The sequence below is a fragment of the Coturnix japonica genome, chromosome 1, assembly GCF_001577835.2.
Source record: "Coturnix japonica isolate 7356 chromosome 1, Coturnix japonica 2.1, whole genome shotgun sequence".
In the NCBI taxonomy this organism is placed as follows: domain Eukaryota; kingdom Metazoa; phylum Chordata; class Aves; order Galliformes; family Phasianidae; genus Coturnix; species Coturnix japonica.
The window spans coordinates 55,719,643-55,737,820 of record NC_029516.1 but is presented as its reverse complement, the minus strand read 5'-3'; the positions used below and the strand labels follow the sequence as shown (position 1 = coordinate 55,737,820).

The 18,178-nt window shown below is 40.8% G+C and overlaps 1 protein-coding gene across 1 annotated transcript in view; it reads left to right on the top strand.

Moving 5' to 3' along the window:
- AKR1D1 (aldo-keto reductase family 1 member D1) overlaps positions 1-17,197 on the top strand; it is a 34,525-nt gene extending 17,328 nt beyond the window's left edge. Inside the window, exons 3-9 of the mRNA XM_015867119.1 lie at positions 2,763-2,879; positions 7,631-7,708; positions 9,709-9,831; positions 11,448-11,557; positions 11,986-12,151; positions 12,883-12,965; positions 17,036-17,197. Coding sequence (XP_015722605.1) covers positions 2,763-2,879; positions 7,631-7,708; positions 9,709-9,831; positions 11,448-11,557; positions 11,986-12,151; positions 12,883-12,965; positions 17,036-17,078 — 720 coding nt within the window. The 3' untranslated portion in view covers positions 17,079-17,197. The remainder of the gene's footprint in view (positions 1-2,762; positions 2,880-7,630; positions 7,709-9,708; positions 9,832-11,447; positions 11,558-11,985; positions 12,152-12,882; positions 12,966-17,035) is intronic.
- The last annotated feature ends 981 nt before the right edge of the window (positions 17,198-18,178 follow it).

The following is an 18,178-nucleotide window of genomic DNA, read 5'->3' as shown; positions in this document are numbered from 1 at the left end:
TTGTGACTGTGAGATAGGACATATGGATTTATCCTTCTGTTGTGCCCTGTTTGTGCTTGATAAAATGAGGGTTTAATTCTAGTTGAACGTGTTGATTAGAGCATCTCTGTTGCCTTTAAAGTGATCAAAGGCAGAAGTGGAAAATATACAGCAAAAAAATCATTCCCTCAGTCCAGGATTTTAACAGGTTTCATTAGACATTTTAACAGCCATTCTGAGCCCCCCAGGAAGAGCAGGACTGGGTGGTCTTTGTCCAACGAGCTTACATATCTTTAGCTTTGTGTAGCTTATGCGTCTGTGCATTGAACAAACTATAGGCAAATATCAAAACAGCAGATACATCGGACCTTCTTAGTTAACTGACCAACATTAAATGTTGCATCTTCTGGGAAACATGGTAACAGACCATTCTTGAAAGTAGTAGGCAGTACAAAAGTTGTGTTTGTCTTCAGTCTCACTGAGTTAGAAGTCCTGGAAATAAATACACAAGATTCTGCACATGAAACTCCTTCATACAGGCCTTCTCTTGAACAAAGATGATGCCAACTGAAGGCTGGACTATCAGCAGGGACTAACAAGAACATCCCCGCTGTGTGGCAGTGTTACTGGAATAGTGAGTTGGTGCAACTATGCTGCAACTGCCAGTTGAAATCATCGGCACTTGCACTTGGCTCTCACTGTTGGCTGGTCAGGCACAGTAACTCAGCATCCAGAAATTTTAGAGGTTTTCTATCAATTGCCAGCAGTTCTCTTGGCTTATATAGCAAGACCTTTTTTGGTCTCCTCTTTCATCCCAGGATATTTCTTTCATTAAAATATAAGTAACATTTCCAGGAAATATGGTGTCCTGAAATGCCGAAGCCAGCTGGCAGCTTTGTCTGCTCAAATGTCTACATGGGTTCTACTTAGGTAGATAATACAACAACTTGTACAAATCATGAAAACAGTTGTGAAACTCTTAAGTTTCCATGGCATTTGTGTATTAAGGCAATACAAATGTTTGCTATTTCTAAAGGCTGTTTCCTTAGAACCTCTGCATTTTTTAAAAGTGATGGATATTCACTGGCAAGAACTTAGCTCAGCAGCACTGAGCTACAAAGGACACTTGGAAAAACAGCTCCTAAGCTGTCAACATACCTCCAGTTACTAAATTTCTAAATCAAAATAACAAAACAAACTAAACATGAAGGGTATAACGATTCACTTCCTTACCTATGTGAAGTTCAAAAGAACATCTCATTTTACTTGTAAAATGAAAACCAAAGATTGGCAAATGCTTAAATAACACCCAGACCAAAGGCTTTCAGGAAATCCAGCATAAAAGCTTAAAACTGAGAGCAGGACCTTCAGCCTTGTACTGTGCTACACCTCAGCCCATGTAGCCAACACTTCGATGATCTTAAATTCTTCATTCCTTGCAGCAGGATTAAGACCCAGTGTGAACTTTGAGGTGCTGGCGCCACTTCAGTGCATCAGCTTAGGGCAGGGAGATATGCATTGCTCCTAGGACAGCAAAGCTTCAAAATAACATCCTTGCCTTTGCTGGCACAACTAAGTAGTCTACTCTCTAAGTAAATAATAATTAAAATACTTCAAAACTTACTCAGGCTATGTCTTGACACCTTATCCTCTTATCTTCTGAAAACTTCAGTTCATGTGTTTCACGTCTCAAGAATGATTTCGTTCTACAATTTGGCATGCTGTGACTGTCTGCACTGGTTGCAGAATTGGTTAGACAATGACTGTACCAACAAGCATCAGTATTTTTCCAGCCAATAAAGGTGCCAAAAATCTCAACATGACTCCAAATGTCAGTTTGGTGCATTGAAAAAAACCAACAAACAATAAGAAACACCCAAAGAGCCAACCCTTTCCATCATCCCCCCAATAAAGATAGAATAGCCCAACTTATTCTATGCAACTAGATAGTACTTTTAACCTCCTATTGTGTGTTAATTCCACTTTTTGTATATTTTAGCTCCAGAGAATGGTTTACTAAGAGTTCTTGGTTACTAATTACAATGCTATGATTCTGTTCTTGCAAGAGATTTGCATCAGCAGAGTTCTGTTAGAAGTAGCACTGCAAGCTAATCAACTGAGTACACTCCATAGCAACATCAGGTTCTGATTAAAGAAGTTGCAAAGGGTGTCTTTTAACTAGTCACACCTGTGTTACGGTAACTAAACAATAATACTTCTTTCAGCGAGGATAGGGGAGTGAGTTAAAACTTTGCTACGTCAGCAGTCACTCAGACTCCATGGCCACAGGAGAAAACCAAAAGATCCTCTTTGTGCCAGGTGCTTGGCAATTCAACAGCCAGCTCACATGATATGAGCTTCAGCCTTCAAGCATAAACCTGACCACAGATTTCTTGTGGGAACAAAGTTTTCCAGTGAAAGCATATGCTTGGAAAGCTCATAAAACAAAAGGAATCTGCCTAAGTTCCTTGAGCATTAGTTTACAATAAACACAACTCTGAATAACCTGTCTTGTAACAAGCAGGTATCTGGTAGCTTTACTGGGTCAGCTGACAGACAGTCCTGGGCAAGGATTCATGTCTTAACTTCTACAAATTCCTGTGGCAGAAGATGGGCTAAGGCCCCTTGCATTTTTCTTGCAGCATCGTAGAGCATGATGTCTTTATACTGTGTATAATGGTCTCTGTCAGATGTACAAGAGTGTGTGGGATGCGGGGAATTGGCTAGAAGATGCTCACTGTCACTCATGACACCCCAGAAAGAGCCTGTGCTTGTTTCCCCAGCTGTGGAACACCTGCCATCCACCAGAGCTGGTACGTCCCACGCTGGAGAAAACCCTGAAGATCATGCAGCTGGACTATGTCGACCTCTACATTATTGAGCTGCCAATGGCTTTCAAGGTAAAAAGAAAAATTGCCCTAAAAAGTACATGTTTGGCTTGAACCAAGGTTTCCATCTAGCATCATCCTTGTAGCTTCCAGTCCACAGTGAAAATAGTAGTTATGCAAGATGATTTTCTTTGTACAGTGCCTGCATATATTTCTCTGCATTACCCACACAGAGGGATTTACAGGTGTGTGAGATTCATTACTAACAGCTGTATCATTGAGTCTTTCCACTGAAAGGACAGGACTCCAAACTGAGAATACTAATTATGCTGAAGAACTAGTGTAGGTGAAGTAACACAGGTGTTGTAGAAAGCAATGAGGGGCCAGGGCAGAGCGTGGGGAGGGAGAAGATGGGACAAGATGACCCTTACTCTATCTCAAAAATAGAAAAGCCTCAAGAGCACTAAAACCAATGATCAAATCATAGCTGTGATCTTAGTCTCCTAAAGCGTAGTGCTCCTCTCAGCTTTAGTAGGTGACAGCTGGCCCCAAATGTGGGTTGTCTATTTCTTGCTCTTAAATGTCTGAAAAGTTAAAGCCTCATATTCCTTCATTCTGCTGGCTCTTGGCAACTTCTTACAGTCACAAAACCTTTGAATGTGAGGAACTCACATCATAGTTGTACGCTTCCCCTGCAACTAGCTCTTGTAAGTCTCCTTCAACTTTCTGGTTTCACAGACTCTTTGCTCTAAAATTTTCACTTGCAAGTACAAGATGTGAAGGCAAATTAAGTACTACTGAGATCAGAAAATTGAGATTCAAAAAACTTTTAGAAACTTTTAACAAATTAAGTCCTTTTACCTAAAAGAATCAAAGGCCAGGAAATGATCTACCTAATTGTTTCTGTAGGGGTGTTTAAGTGCTAAATTGGCCATATCTTTTTTTTTTTTTTTTTTTTTTGCAAGGAAGGTAGTTGTTTAATTACTAAAATTATATTGTACCACAGATTCCAAACTGCCAGAAGCACGAGATGATAGGAAGCAATTTAGCAATGGAGCAATCACCTTGGACCTGTAGTTCCTTCTTCCTGTTAAGACCTCCGCAGCAGTACTGGACTTAGACATCAAAACTTTATTTATCCAGTCCCACGTATGGAATCCTTTTGGGTGTATTTTGAAAAATTTCCCACCACTTGCAATTTCCTGCTTCCCCTTTCTTGTGTTTGTATTCTCTAGTAGTTCACTCTCCCACATAGCGAAGGTCACTGTCTCACAATATAAAGATATAGACAGCTGGCTTTAAAGTAATGTACATCTGACTCCACGAGGCTTGTATCAACAAGCTCTGCTGTTAAGAGTAGCAGTCCCACAGATTTACTCATGCCCCTTTTGAAAGGAGATTAAAAAAGAAGTCACCTTCTGCTTAAAAAATGAACGTTTTTCTATGCCAAATGTTTCCTTTTTTTGCTGCTTCCCTCACAAAATATACCCATCTCAAACACGATGCTTGTCTTTGCTGAGAACTGCACAGGTGTAACACGCTATCAGACTCCTTCTCTGTCCTACTCTGCAAAAGTTGGCACTTATCTGTCTCCTTAAATGCCTTCTAACAAAACTACTTTCTGCTTGGAATCAGTGAAGAACTTGAGCTCACAGTCCTGTTCTGAAGTCAGAAAGGAAAATGCCTCTGCACAGCCAAGTGGCGCAAGTTCTCACAGGGACTTTCAGATAGAAAGGAATTTATTTCCTGAGAGTACCACTCATAGGAGGAAAGCCCCACTGTGCCAGTACTTGTAAATGCACCAAGAACGGCTGATATCTGGGGTGACATTAATCACTGACCTGTTAACTTTAGCCTGAGTCTCCCTTTTCTTTTTGTTCACCCCCTCATAGGGATTCTCCATTCAGGACTTCTCTCCCTCCCCTTAGCCCAGTGGTGGTGGTACTCAGCCCCTCTTCCCTGGCAAAACAGAAATCATAGAATCATTAAGGCTGGAAAAGACCTCCACGGTCATCTAGTCCAGCCCTTCACCTACCACCAATATTTCCCTAGGAAACCAAGTCCTTAAGTATCACACCCACACAAGTTCTCTAACACCTTCAGGAATGGTGACTCCACCATGTCCCTGGGCAGCCTGTTCCAATGCATCACCACTCTTTCTGAGACATTTTTTTCTTAATATCCAATGTGAACATGCACTGGCACACTTAAGGCTGTTACCTTTCATTACCTGGGAGAAGAGACTGACCCCCACCTCACTACAACGTCCACTCAGGTCACTGTAGAGAGAAATGAGGTCTCTCCTGAGTAGCCTTCTCCAGACAGAACAATACCCCAGTTCCCACAGACATTCCCCATAAGACCTGTGCTCCAAATCCTTCACAGCTTTGTTGCCCTTCTCTGGGCACACCCCAGCACTCTTCTCCAAGTTATCACATGCCTCTCCATCCGGAGCTTGTATCCACTGGGTGGTTTTTCAGATGCCTCTAGTCAGATGGTCAGTAAGCAGGTACCCATGCACTAATTAATCTCTAGATCCCTCCCAGCTAAGTTAGTTTATCATCTACCAGAAAAAAAAAGAGATATTCTAGCCTTAAACTGAACAAATTCACTTTAAGTATCTTTTTGGGATTTTAAAAGAATAAATTAAAACAGAATAATAGCCTCACTACTTGACCTTTTATGTCCTGCTTGCACAATAGGCATTTACAATTTGTTACATTACCTTCTTGAGAAAGCGCATGTGTCAGAGAACATTTTGGGAAGGCAATGGGACCTGCAGACCTGTCTCCCTGCATTTGTGTTGGTGAGGAAATCATTATCACGGGAGGAGGCTTTTCCTCTCAGTTGCTACCAACTGCTATGCTTCAAATATGCAAATTGTCTGGTAGCTTTTGGAGCGTCCCCAGACTTTGAGAAATACGTGAGCACGGCATAGCACTGCATAGCAGCATTGTCCCAACAGTTTCAATGCTTGCATAACAACATGATAGAAGGCCACCTTGTATTCAGTGTGCTGTATTCAGTGTGCTGTATTCAGTGTAAGATGTGTGGCTGTCTCCAAGACAACTGCAAGAGAAGATGAACATTTGTACCAATGACCAGTGTGATGTGTAGTCCATAAGAACTCAAGGTGAGAAATGTGCCAAACATCTGAGAGACTTCAAAAACTTAGCAACCACCACCATGTTACCTGCAAAACACTGTCAGTACATTATCCCTTCCTATCCATCTGCTATCAGATCTGTCGTTCAGGGACCTGTTTACTTAAAAAAAAAACCAACAAAACCAACATAGCTTGACAAAGGAAGTACTTCCTGGAGACTACTGAGCAGAAACCTTGTAGATCCATGGAAGCAGAAGCAAGGATTTATCCTTGTGAAAATCCAGAGTAGCTGACACCACAAACTCAACCTTCAAGCTACATTCATCCCAATTTTGTTGGCTTTTTAGAACAGAAGGGCTAGAAATAAGAGAAAAATGCTGCATGTGTGAACTAGTGTAATTGCTGACTCCTATATGTAACGTAACATTAACTACTATAAAAGAGGTAGCGTTGAACAGAATTTAATGGATTGAAAAAGGGTAAAAACTCTTGAATTCAAAGCCACCCCCAGAACTCCATGAAATCACTGTGCCCATGTGCCCCAAGCTCATAGTCTCTGAATAACTTGCTCAGATATCATGAGGATAAATGTTTTGTTCCAAAATATATCAGTGTGGTTTCATAAATTCTCTCCGTTTCAAATTACAATGACAAATAGTTATCCTTCTGGTAGAAAAATATGTTCAATAATCACCTGCCTCTTTCTAGGCAAGTTTTTTTTCCAGCACAGACACAGCAACAAAGGCAATAAGTCATCTTTGGGGAATTCATTGAGGAAAGCCAGCACATTTGAAGGAGACAGGCTTGTGACTGTAACTTGGTGCCTGCAATCTGAGGCTGTGTTTTCCCTAGGCTCACTTTTCCCATGAAATGCCTTGAATTTGAACTCAAGAATCCTGTTCGCAAGGAATTATCATTTCAACATCTAGCATCCAGTCATTTGAAATGTAGCAGTTTGCAGTCAGACAGAACGTTCAATACTGCTGAAGGATTTTCATGGGAAAAAAAGGTGGAATTACAGTCAGACATAAGGGAAGGCGATGTTAATGCATTGCCTGCAATATACATGGCAGGAAGTAAAAAAAAGCTCACATTGTGAGATATCAGCTCATAAGTCATCTCTGAAGTCTTGCTTGTGGAGCATAGAGACAGGAAGAGTTCCTAGTGCCCCCAAGAAACACAGATAATGCACTTAAAAATGTGCAGCATGTACAACAGCTGTACATTTAGATTGTTATAATAGTAAATTAAATAGTAAAGTAGTAAACCTTGGAAATGATCACTCCAGCTGGAGCTGGACTGAGATGGTAATCTTCTCAGATGCCCAGGACAAAAACAGGATCAGAGGAAGGTGGGGAAGAAAGGAGGGACAGAAAGAAGGGGAAAGGAATACAGACTGGCACTCTAGCTCAGCACTTTGGAAGCATATTCATTCTTTGTTTTGTTATACTGTAAGGGTCAAAAGTTTATTGAAAAATAAGACTATCCTGGAGTTTCTAAGCATGCACTCATATGACAGTCCAGAAGTGTATCCAAGGACTGTCTCGCAGTGGAGGATGTGGTAAGCCCAGCATGAATGACCTGTTGAACTTCGGGTGTTTCAGAAAGCTTTCGAGTGTACTTATTTTTGTATGTTTGCTGGTAGAAAGACTGGAAAAAAAAAAAAAAAAAGATCTTTGCTCTGAGGAGGGAAAGTTTTTCTTCTTTTACTTTTCAGCCTGGAGATGCAATCTACCCAAGAGATGAAAATGGAAAATTTATCTACCATGAGACAAATTTATGTGCCACTTGGGAGGTAAGCAAACACAATATCCATATATGCTTTAAAAAAAAAAAACAAAAAAAAAACAAAAAAAAAACAACCACCCACCAAAAAAAAGACCAAAACCAACAGATCCTCATTCTCAGTTTTACTTGTGGCCTTCATAAGCAGAGCTGAGACATACTGACAGAGCAAATGGTTCAAATTCTACTAGCTTCATGGATAAATTTGACTCCTGTTTCTGGAGACATTGCTTCTTGCCATCACTTCATTATTTTTTATAACAGAACAAAGTACAAAGTATTATTGAGATATCTGATGTCTGTACTCCTTTTTTCAGCAAGCACATATTTGCTAGTTGATATACCTGTAGGTTCCCCCCTCCTTTTCCTCTCTTTTTTATCAGACCCCAGACAGCAGCAGAAAGTTGAAGCCCTGAAGGAGCAAGTAATTGGATCTTCCTCAAAAAAAGGAAATGTTTTTCCTTCAACATAAACCAGATTTTTTCCCTAAAGCTCATCATTTAAAAATAATAATAGTAATAATAATAATAATATTCATTTTTAAAGTTGCCATCAAAATAAGTTCACTCCCTTGTTAATTTAGTTAGAAGATGAGAATGTAAGAACATTCTGCTAAAGGAGCCTACGGGAAAATAGCATTTCCCCAGAAGACTGCATACTAAAATTGTGATGTGTGTTAGTTAAGATGTCATACACCTCCTTACTGCCACTTAGTCTCAAGTGAGGCAGAAAGCAAGATCGGTGATTTTCTCACATTCCCACCTTTTGAAGCCTTAAATAACCTTTATTTCATACCCAAAGATGTTCAGCATTCCTTCCACATCAAGTGAGCTGCAAAAGCATTGCTAATTCGGCACAGTTCACACCAAGAGAGTCACCACGGGCAGTTCCACATTCCACTTCAGCCTGCATTGTCCAGAACTGGATAGTCACATCCTAGTTAAGCTCCACTTGTTGTCTAGCAGATGAAGATAGAGAATGGATGAAATCCTGAGCAAAAGTTCAGAGTGGAAGAGAGCCTGGGACCTTTTCTGGCAGCAAAGGCATCCAGTTGGAATCTCATGGGGCTCAGGACTCCCATATTAGCTGTTTATTTCCCCATCTGGAGCTGATGTAATAACTTCCCTTTTTCACAACTAGTTGTTCAAAACAGCAGCTGTCTGAACACTTCTAGCTGGCACTTTATTGTAAAGGATATACCGTAGAAGGTCTCTCTTTTCAGCAAAAAGGCTGAGGGAAGAATAGGTACTGGTGACTGCTTAAAAAAGAGAGCAACAATCAAAATAAACCTGGCTAAACTCAATCCACATAATTTCACTCTTTCAGCATGGTGCCTGCAAGAAGAAAAAAAATGTCTCCATATGACTGTATTTGCTGACTTGTCACTGAGTGATACAAAGCATATGGGGCCAACTAGAGGTCATCAAATACCTGGTGCCTCCTACCTCCCTGCTTTCAGCTCCTTCGAGACAGAAAAGTATAACAAAGCCTGCAGGAGGGGCAATGAGCTCCTCAGCTATGTCTGTGCTGCCTTGAACAGCCCCTAAATCACCTGTGTGCAGTTTCAGGAAGCAACAGGGAAATCTGTAGGAAAACGTAGGGAAGGAGCCTCTCTTAACAGCTTAGCAAATGAAGTTTAATGAAGAGGCATGTGTTCATATCCAGCATTCACAAAGCTTTCTCAGCTATTGGGATTTGTTCGAGACATACAACACCTAAAATTTCCTTCTCCCACCTTTTTCTCCTACTTTGTGTTCTCAAATATAACCTGTGTGCTTTCCAGACAAATTCTACTTTCATGGGAAAACATTAAGGTTTGGTCTGGAAAGCAAAACCAAAGTTTAAAACAGTGGAATAGCACCAGCCTTCATGATGATAGGACTGCTAGCTCTGCTACTGCAGGAGTTTTCCACACTTTCAAGAATGGGCTGGCTTCTACCTCTCCAAAATGCACACTTCAAGGAAGCAAGCCAGCATTTGAGATTCCACTAATCTTTGCTGTCTTTGCAGGCCATGGAAGCATGTAAAGACGCAGGCTTGGCAAAGTCTATTGGAGTATCCAATTTCAACCGCAGGCAGCTGGAGATGATCCTGAACAAGCCAGGACTTAAGCACAAGCCTGTCAGCAACCAGGTATGACCTCAAGCCAAGGGCAGCGGTACCACAGCAGTAGGGGAGATAGAGGCAACACAAAGCCTATGAAGTAGGGTGATGCTTTGCCACAGCTGCTGCCCTCTATATAGTCACGCTTACTGGCTTGAAAATATTACTTGTCCTAAGCTCAAGTTAAAACTTGAAGAATAACCACTCTTATTTTTTTCTGTCCCAGGACTATAGAATTCATGTTTGTGTGTCAAGCTGCATGGCCTCTGCAGTCTCTGCTATGTTCCTTACTTTGCATCCAAAAAGTTCCCAAGACAAACCATTTGGCGCTAACTAGTCCTCAGTGAAACCATGTTTACTTCAGCTGATGCTAATCCTAAACAACCCTAAATTTCAGAGACCCTGGATCACTCTAAACTTCCCATGTTTAACAGCCATTAGATGTAATTCCTTTCTCTCTTCTGCCTTTCCTGTAAGAGTTTCAATAAAAGCTGGAGAAAAACATTAACTAAAAGGGGAAAAAATAATAAAGCAACCAACTGGAGCTGAATAAGCTTATGAAGATGATAGGTGTCATCCAAGTTGATCACAGTAGTAGGTCTCTGAGCTGGAGGGATGTGGCAGTGACCTATCCAAATGCTCAATACCTTTGAAAGGTATTTGGCAGCTCACTGTATTTTCTAGAAGTCACTGGGAAACTTTTCAGACTCATCTGGCACAGATGAGCATCCACATTAGCAGTATCAGAGGTCAGAGACCAGCTGGGACCAACTTCCTATCCCCAGTGTGTAGCCTGGAGGGCCGAAGTTGGCACAGGGAAGGACAGACTGAAAGAGGAAGAAACTCCAGCACCCTTCATTGGTACTAACATTGCCAGTGGCTGCAAAATGCAGTTGCTGCTCATTGAGTGCCCCTAGGACTGCACTGAGCATTTCTACTGCTTCATGGGGTCAAGAAAAACTGGGCAAAATATTAAGCTCAGATTAAGGCAGGCAGACAGAAAGCGTAGATGTGCCGGCCATCTCCAGACTGCTTTCAAACACAGGTTTCTCTGTCACCTTGTAGATATCCCTTTCCCAGAGTGTGAGAGCACTTCCAGAAAATCCCTTCCTGTAAGGAAATTAAGGACAATATTTACAGTATCAGAGGGCAAAGCTCATAACGAGATCATACCCACTGTGGAAATCTCTCACCTCTTGCATATACCTGCTCACTTCTCTATACAGGACAGCTTCTGCCAACACTTACCCTAAAAATGGCATCACATTAGCCATGCTGAAAAGACAGAGAACCAGCGATCTGACCTATATGAGACTGGTTGCCTTCTCAGCCTAGTCAGTCTCCCTCACCTCCACCTCCCCACTTAGTGCTGCCTTTCCATTGAGACCAATACAAATGCCCTACAGCCAAATTACAATCATAGATGTTGATCTGCTGCCCACCAGAAAAAAATAAATAAAAAGTCCATCACCCAGCAGTATACCATTAGAATTCTAATCAAATTTCCATACTCATTAACTTACGTATATCCTTTCCTGAAAGCCAAGAAGTCATATTTAATCTGTAGCACTTACAAATACTGCAATATCATCTGCTTCTATATCTGGTCTTACTGATTAAACATTCTTTCTATGTTACTTTTGTAGGTTGAATGCCATCCCTATTTCACCCAACCCAAACTCCTAGAATATTGCAGGCAACACGACATTGTTATTGTTGGGTACAGTCCATTGGGAACCTCAAGGGATGAAACATGGTAAGCACCCATCTTACTCTCCAATAGCAGTGCCATCGTCCTGGAGAGAAATAAGTCTCCACTGATGGATCTGTGCGAAATGCCTTTTCAGAGTAGTTTTGAACTTGAGTGTCTAAATACTATAGTTGTGAATGTAAATTTGTAACATTCCTGATGCGTGTTGTCATCAAAAGTGCCAGGTGCCTATATGGAAGGTCTCCTTAGGACTCCTCTACCAGAAAGAGACTGTGGAAGTCTCTACTGAGGTAGCAGAAAATAAATCTACGTTAGGAAATGACATAGGAAGTTTCTTTTGAGAGTCAAAGCTTCTCTTCCATCATTCACAGTATTGTCCAAAGGTGCATTATTCTGCCCATGAATGAGTAGATGCCTGTATGTTTTAACATACAAAAATAGTGAGACTATGTTTTTCCTCAATTCTCTTACAGGGTAAATGTATCCTCCCCTCCTTTACTGGAGGATCCTGTGTTGAATGCCATTGGCAAAAAGTACAATAAGACAGCTGCACAGGTTGCATTGCGTTTCAACATGCAGCGAGGAGTGGTGGTCATCCCAAAAAGCTTCAATCCACAACGCATCAGAGAGAATTTTCAGGTAAATTTTCACTCTGATGGTACAGAAAAGAATCCATTTACTCTAAATTAGAATAGAAATAGATGGGAATACTGCCTTTCGTAGGGGCTATTTTGTGGCTACAGACACAAATCTTGACCAACGTCAGTTTGATTCTTTTTGACACCATCAATTAATAGCATTATAGTATGACAATAACAGAGCAGAACAGAGAAAGAATTCTAGTTCCCACTACTGCACTGAGCAGCACAAGTGAAACAAAGACACTTGGTAGATCCATAGCCCAAGAATGGCTGGCTGGAGGTATTCAGCTATCACCAACCTGTTCTGACTCATCTTCAGCTATGGAGTGGTATTACTGGGAAAGGGAAGGTGCTGTATATGGGCATGCCAAAAAGGCTTATAACCAAACTACCTGAAAACAACTGGCTTGACCACTCCATCCACTCCAAATGAGTGGAAGTATTTTTCCCTGTGTCCCTTCCCTCTACCCACACTGCTATCCACTTTCTCTGGCAATGTATTCCATTCAAAGCTAACGGCCCAGTACATGCCAGACTAGCTCCCTCTTCTTGGACAAGTGAATAAGTTCAGTCACATTTGATTACAAATGTCCTCAAGATGTCCATACAAATGCAAGCAGGTATGGATTTGGGAAGAAGAAAGGGGAGGACTTTTACTGGACTTCTGAAATCTGGAACATTACCTGTGACAAGATATGCTAACTTATTCTGAATGTTTTCTTCCAATAGATCTTTGACTTCTCTCTCACCGAGAAAGAGATGAAAGAAATTGAAGCCCTGAACAAAAATGTTCGTTACGTGGAACTTTTAATGTAAGTCCAGGATGAGTCTTAAGTTCTCACCAAACACTCTTTTATGAGAAGATTTAAAAAGAAAACACTTCCTATTAATATTGTTATTTTATAATCAACCTTATATTAAGATAGAACTTTGAGGAAGGAGCTTTTCAATGCAGTCTGAAAAAACCTCAGACCATTCACAAAAATAAGCTTGCAACACTTGCTGAAAGTTCAGATTCCAAGTGCCCACCCAGAAGATGATGTCTGTGTCTGGCTATTCCATCTCTACAACTCCTTACTCACTATGTGTTGAGACAGCTATCTCAGCCAGTCACAAGCTGTAGTATTGACCATGTTTAACCACCAGTGTGAATACCAGCTCTGATATTCAAATAGGAGTACTTTCTTGTCTTTCCACTCCTTCCCAACTTCTCTCTCAGTGCTCAGCATGCATTCATGTTTGCAAATATTACTGCTTATGAATTGTAGCCCTACTGTTTCCGGAGACAATTTATCCTAAAATGATGCATAGAAGAATAATTAAGAGCAATACTATAAACAATAAAAAATATGCAGTAGGGAGCTAGTTTAAGAAGAGATCTGCTCCTTTTCCCTTAGTATATCTTTTCCCAGTATATCTTTGGCCTTCTTGGCCACAAGACCACACTACTGGCTCACAGACAACCTGCTGTCAATCAGGATACCCTAGTCATTCTTCACAGAGATCCTTTCAAGCAGATCAGCCCCAGCTCATACTGATGCAGATTGTTATTGCTCCCCAGGTGTAGGATTGTAAAACTGCCCTTTTGGAACTTCACAAGGATCCTCTGCTCAACTCTCCAACTTGTCCAGGTCTTGCTGAATGGCACACAGCCTTCTGGTGTGTCAGCCACTCCTCCCAGCTTCATATCATCAGCAAGCCTGATGAGTTCCCATTCTATCCCTTTATTCAGGTCTTTGATGAAGATGTTAAACAAGATGAAACCCAGTACTGAACCCTGGGGAACACTCCTAGCTATAGGTCTCCAACTAAACTCTGCACCACTGATCACAAACCTCTGAGCTCTGCCAGTCAGCCAGTTTCCAGTTCATCTCACTGTTCACTCATCTATCCCATATTTCCTAAGCTTACCAGTAGGGATGTTATGGGAGACAGAGTCAAAAGCTTTGTTAAAGTTAAAGTACACAACATCCACTGCTCTCCCCTCATCTACCCAACTGGTCACAGTGTCACAGAAGGCTACCAGATCAGTCATGTGTGATTTCTCTTTGGTAAATACATGTTAACTACTACTCTTAACCTTTTTTAATTCCACTTGCTTGGAGGTAACATCCAGAATAAGTTGTTCTATCACCTTCCCAAGGACAGAGGTGAGGCTGACCCTCCTGTAGTTTCCCAGCTCCTCCATCTTGCTATTTCCGAAGACTGGAGTGACCTTGACTTTCCTCCAGTCTTCAGACACCTCTCCTATTCTCATGTTGAGTTCTATCCACTTGTACAAAAAGGAGAAAGCCACAAAGCTTGTTTAACTGCTAGACCACTTCCTAATTCATTTCTTGCTGCTTATGACCTAAATCTTAAAATCACAAAGTAGTTTATCAGGTTGCACTGCCCTAGAAGGCTCAGGCTGACCCAAATCTCTTTCGGAGAGAAAGGCCATTTGTTTTACCTTGAACTTAAGAGTATCTACAATTTAAGACCAAAATATTCTTTCCCCTTTTTAGGGCACCCAGTGTGTAGCCAATTGCTGAAGGGATTCACATCCATGTACTTCTCTTGTTACCTTGAGTCATCTACATCTTGCTAAACTGTAGTGCGCTCAAGCACTAATAATAATGAAAAGCAGGACAGTAGCATCAATATCTCTCTAAAATGTCAACTGTTGCTCAAAAGATAAGGGAAATGTTGCAAAGGAACAAATAAACCACTTACCATGATAAACATGACAGGAAATGTTAACTAAGTTAAAAGCATCATAATAGAGTTCATCTTTCACATTTAAGCTCTGCAGTGTGCTCTGAAGCTTAGTTTCAGAAAACTTAAATTAACCTTCCATTAATTAGCAGCACTTAGTTCCAAGAAGCTTCTCACAAATGGCCTAGCAAATTCTTATGTGAGTTTTGGTTGAAAATTGTTTGATTTTACAAGGCCAGGTTAAGTTAGAACATAATTTAACCATCATTTAACTTTTGTTAGTGAGAATATACATTAAAAGTAGCCCTGGTTCAGAAAAAGCCTTTTCCAGAAGCAAAATTAGAGGAGGTAAATGCCCATGGGAAGAGAACTTTCAAGGTCACCAATCCGAAGCTAACACATGAGATGTTTTGATTTATTAGACTAAATTTGGTCACAGGAGGCTACTGGGACAAGGAAAGCAGCACGTATGGGATAGACACTGGCAACTCTCTTTTTCGAAGAAGTGGCATGTACAGTCTGGCCTCAATTTAAAAAAATAACTTATTAGAAAAGTAACTTTGCTCTGTATGGAGCAATTAAACCTGCATCTGCCCACTAGCACTAAAGCATCTGGAATTAATAGTACAACAGATGACTTGCAAGCCTAGACAGATGCCTTATTTTATCCAGAAAAAGGTATTTGAGAAGGTCAAACTACCATATAGAAAAATTTCTGGTTAGCCAGCATTGTGGAGAGCCTTCCACTGTTGCAATGCAAACTCCAGCAAATGGAAAAATACGACTTTCCCATGGCTCCAACAGTTATCAGCTGCCATGTTCAAATCTTTTGTTCTGATGGTGTGAGTAAGCCAATCGGAACAGGATACCACACTAACTGGAGTGAGCTGCAAGTTAGACATCTGAGAAGAAAAAGAAAAAAATGGAGACAAGAGTAGCCCAGGAAATCTTAGTCTGAAATGGTTTCTTCCCTTGAGAAATTTAGAAGTATTTTTTGGCAAGTTTTACATTAATCGATCTGCCGAATTTCTTTTGTCCTCCCAAATTATGCTATGGACATTCTTCCTTACCAGTTATTCCAAGCTATCTTCTCTCCTTTGAGTGAATAATTTTGGCACACAAGAGGACTCTCGTCTTTGAACACACGTGACCTGAGTAGAAAGAATGCTCCATGGATGGAAACTAGATATTATAGCAGTGGTGGCTGAGAGACTGTCAAATTATGCTGAAAACAAAACATGACAAAGTGGTTTTTTTGAGCCATCTCAATCTGTTAATGTGTAAACAATTCATCTTGGCTGAATATCAGAATGAAATGTTTTGACACAACCAATTCAAAATGCTTGATGTCTTCCAGTCAGTTAACTTCAATATTGTGAAATGTATCCTTCCCAAATTGGAACGATTCACATATGGGATAAATGCCAGTATTTGTTGTGCTATGTTGTAAGGCAAGGCAACCAGCTGCCATGGTGCACCTGAGAGAGTTTGTCAGAAACTCTAGATTTTGCTAGTGGAAAATGTCTGTCAAGCCAGGACTTGTGGTTTAGCACCATCTTCTAAAATAAATAAAAATAAAAAACATTAAAACCCACACTTCCTCACTCAACTACCTCTCTCTTAAGTTGGCCATTAACAGACAGACAGTGTTCACCCTCAGAACTTACCTCTTACCTTTTATAATGTTCCAGGACCATGCATCTTCCTTGAATATGCAGTGTTTAAGATGGAGTCTTAAGTGCCTCTAGCATCGCTACATGCAGCCATGACTATTCCTTTCTTTCCTGAAAGGAGTCATCCCAAAGCTTCTTTGAACACTCTGTTACTGGTGTTATTAATCTAGCAGTGCATCTGCACTTCAGCTGAACTAGTGAATTTTGAGGAACAGGGACAACCAGACTTAGCCTAGATATGGCAGCCACTTGAAGAAATGGCTAACTAGTCCAAGATCTGAAATGTTATCTACAGACCTCAAAAATGGTACTTCACTATCCTCTCCTTAAATGCACAGGTATACTCTGTCTGTTCTGCAGGGAAGATTATTCAGGGCAGGCAGTATCAGAATCGGCAGAACAGTCTTCCTATAAGTCTTCCCCTCTTTAGGGAAGAGTTTTGCTGGTCACAGTATGAATACACCAGTGCTGTGATATCCCAGGAGGCTCACTTATTCAATATGATCTCTCCACAGGTGGCGTGACCATCCAGAATATCCCTTCAGTGATGAATACTGAAAACAAAGCGTCCAGGCAGGTTCCTAATCCAACATCATACTTGGCTAAAAGAGACCCAATGTTTGGTGCTTCCTTTTTCTGGGAGACTGTTCAAATCAGCATTAAAACTATGAATTCTACCTCTTGTTGTCTTATCAGTTGGTTATTTATGTTGAAAAGCAGATCTGTGTAAGCTGGCAAGTCTAGTTTTTTAGCCTAGTAGGCTTCAATACCATAAACACTGAATTTGCAAAGCTGACAACAAATAAAACTGAACATCTCCCAAGATGAAACTCATTCATTCAAGCCAAACAGTCTTCATTCAAGGGCACATTCTCCAACAAATCTGAAACAAGAATTTCTGCTTTAGTAGATATAAAGCAGCATCACACTGTTTCACAGCTCAAGAGAAAGTTAGAAGCAGGGAGCTAATCGTATTTCAAGTTTGTGTACATGTAAATTTAAGTATCCGTCAATACATGGAGTGAAGCATATTTTACCCTGACCAGATTATTTGACACTACATTCAACAAGTTCAGACCCAAACACATAAACATGTTCATTTCCGTTCTACCTCAGCTGAGGAGCCTCAGTGAGTCACAGACCAGTCTGGTTTCACATTTGAGCTACTATGCAAGGGTGGTATTGCATAGCATGCTGCAAATGCATCTCATAGCCATCCCGGATCCAGCACTTTTGTAAGTACTTTGCAAGAGCTTTGTCTCCTTAAGTTAAAATTCCAGGACCTTCTTTCTTGTTCCATAAGCTGTGATTCACAAAAGAAAATTCCTACTTTGGAGTTTTTGCAGTCTTTTAGCTTCTGGGCAAGAAAATTCTGAATTTGTAAGCTAAGTTTTATATTAGGAGAATGGTGTCTTTGTTAAATACCACTTTTGACCATGCTTTGAGATCAGAGAATGAACAGGTCCATGAAGGAGGTAGAGACAGAAGGAAATAGGCTGAAGCCTAGACATTTCCTTTTATCTTGTCCTCAGCGGTCTGTAACACACGGACAAAAGCATAGACACCAGCATGAAGATGACTAACTCCTACAGCACGAAATTCTCTTTCGGAACAGCTGTTTGCTACAGTAATTCCCAGAAAGAACAGGCAGCTCTTCC